General features: G+C 37.6%; 1 protein-coding gene across 1 annotated transcript in view; it reads right to left on the bottom strand.

The window, feature by feature from the left end:
- Positions 1–471: 471 nt before the first annotated feature.
- The window catches only part of pgm2l1 (phosphoglucomutase 2-like 1), a 16,800-nt gene continuing 15,264 nt past the window's right edge, over positions 472–2,007 (bottom strand). Inside the window, exons 13-14 of the mRNA XM_015386012.1 lie at positions 1,697–1,830; positions 472–1,621 (exon numbers count right to left, since the gene is read on the bottom strand). Coding sequence (XP_015241498.1) covers positions 1,519–1,621; positions 1,697–1,830 — 237 coding nt within the window. The 3' untranslated portion in view covers positions 472–1,518. The remainder of the gene's footprint in view (positions 1,622–1,696; positions 1,831–2,007) is intronic.

Below are 2,007 nucleotides of genomic sequence, written 5' to 3'. Positions count from 1 at the left end.
TTTTTTTTGGTCCACTGTATAAAGACACAAACTCAATGCTATTTCTGACATTTGAATTGAAAAACATCTTCAAACTTGGAAACAAAGTCCAGTGGATTACTTTTTACGGTAACCTTTTTTGAAATGTGATTTATATTTGTAGTATTGCATAATATGTAATGATGCAGCCTAATAAAATGGACAATTGCTTCAAAATTAAAACATTTAGTGAAAAACTGCATTTGGATAACAGCTGACTGATTGAGCAAGACTTCTGCATCAAGTCTCAATCACTCGTAAAAATTTGTTAGTACTTTAGATTAGAAATATAGAATTTTATACCAGATCATTCATACAAGCCATTTACATCTCATCTTTACATCTCATAAGAGGTTAACGACTCAAACCAAGATGAGGCACAGAAGCAGGACGTCCCGATCCAAAAAGAAAAAGAAAAGGCCAGACACTGAGATTTTATATTTTATTGCATCTTAGGAGAACACAAGAACTTCAGCTTTCATTGAAGCAAATGGAGTGAAGTTGTGACAGGGAGCTAAATATTTACCAAAATAAAAGTCATCAACAGCAGGAAGCTCCTGCTCCTCATAAATATATCTGCATCTCTGCCAGTAGAAAAATACATAACCTATCAACATCTATTTAAAGCTCCAAACACTGAAAAATAAACATTCTGCTTGTTTACTGAACAGATTCTACATTGAATCTGTAAATCTTTGCAGATTTAGTTTCATAACAATTTCTCAAAAAAAAACCAAAAAAAAAATCCATCCAGATAATATGGATTTTACTCTCCTTGTAAAGCAGGAAGCAGCCATTTTCCTCTTAAGCTTTTAACGGTTCAGGAGTGTACTACGTGTCCCAGAATGCACTGGTCTAGGGGTGACAAAGGAAATCAAATATTTTTGTAAATTTGTTTGAATCTTGATCAGGAAAACAGCCAGAAGGTTTTTCACAGACGTTTTTTAAGCCCAAATTTCTCATTTCTCAACATTCTTTTGTTAAACTTTGAGCTTTAGAATAACAAAGCTCAGAAACATTCAGCAGCTGAGAAAGGTTTTCCTCAGTATTTGGTTTGCACATCAGCTTCAAATTCAGTAAAAAGGCTTAAAGTAGAGAAAACTAACAGAAAATGACGACACGAAAACTTTTTGGATAAACAAAAACCAAATAACTTTTTTTAAATTAACAGCAAATTGTTCGGTTTTGTGAGTTTTTTCCACAGAAATTTGTTTAAGGTTGTTTAAAAAAAAAATTTAACCTGAAAAATAAATAAAAGCTAATAATTTACAAAAAGACATTTAAGTTTTTTTTTTTTTTTTTTTAAACACAAACCTAAACCTTAAATTTCCGTCTTTGAACTTATTGACTGGCGGTTCCTTCGGCCTGACGGGGGATCTTTGCATCAACGCCGTAGCTCAGACTCTACAGGTGGTCTTCTTTGAATGAATGAGTTCAGCTAAGTGAAGCAGCTGCAACACTGACAGGAAATGAAGTCGCCACAGGAAGTCGGAGGCAGGGTTAGACAAAGCGTCGGATCAGGTGGTTCTTGTCGGGTTCAAGGAACTCGTCCAGCAGGGCGCCCGTCACTTTCTGGAGCTCCTCCTCCAGCCGCGACACGTCGCTGCAGGACAGAGACAGAGCAGTGATGTCATAGAGAACCCCCACTACCATGATGTCATACGCCTCCTCTGCTGACCTTTCTCCTGGTGCGGCGCAGAATTCGGTGTAATACTTGATCTTTGGTTCGGTACCGCTCGTCCGAAGAGTCGCCACAACGCCGTTCTGCAGAGTGAAGGTGATCATCTGACTGCTCTTGGACACAGGAAGCACCTGTAGGGGGAACGCCAACAGTTACAGGGAACTCCTTCCTGTTTCAGGTTAACTTGATCTGAGGTCAGAACAAGCTTGGATCAAAACCAAAACCCTCTTAAACTGAACCATTAACTAAAGGTAGGGCTTAACTAAAGCCTTTGAATTTACTTTTTTATTCATTCTGTTGTTTGTTTG

Source organism: Cyprinodon variegatus, unplaced genomic scaffold (genome assembly GCF_000732505.1).
Source record: "Cyprinodon variegatus isolate N-32 unplaced genomic scaffold, C_variegatus-1.0 Scaffold354, whole genome shotgun sequence".
Lineage (NCBI taxonomy): Eukaryota > Metazoa > Chordata > Actinopteri > Cyprinodontiformes > Cyprinodontidae > Cyprinodon > Cyprinodon variegatus.
This window is presented reverse-complemented; position numbering and strand designations above follow the sequence as displayed.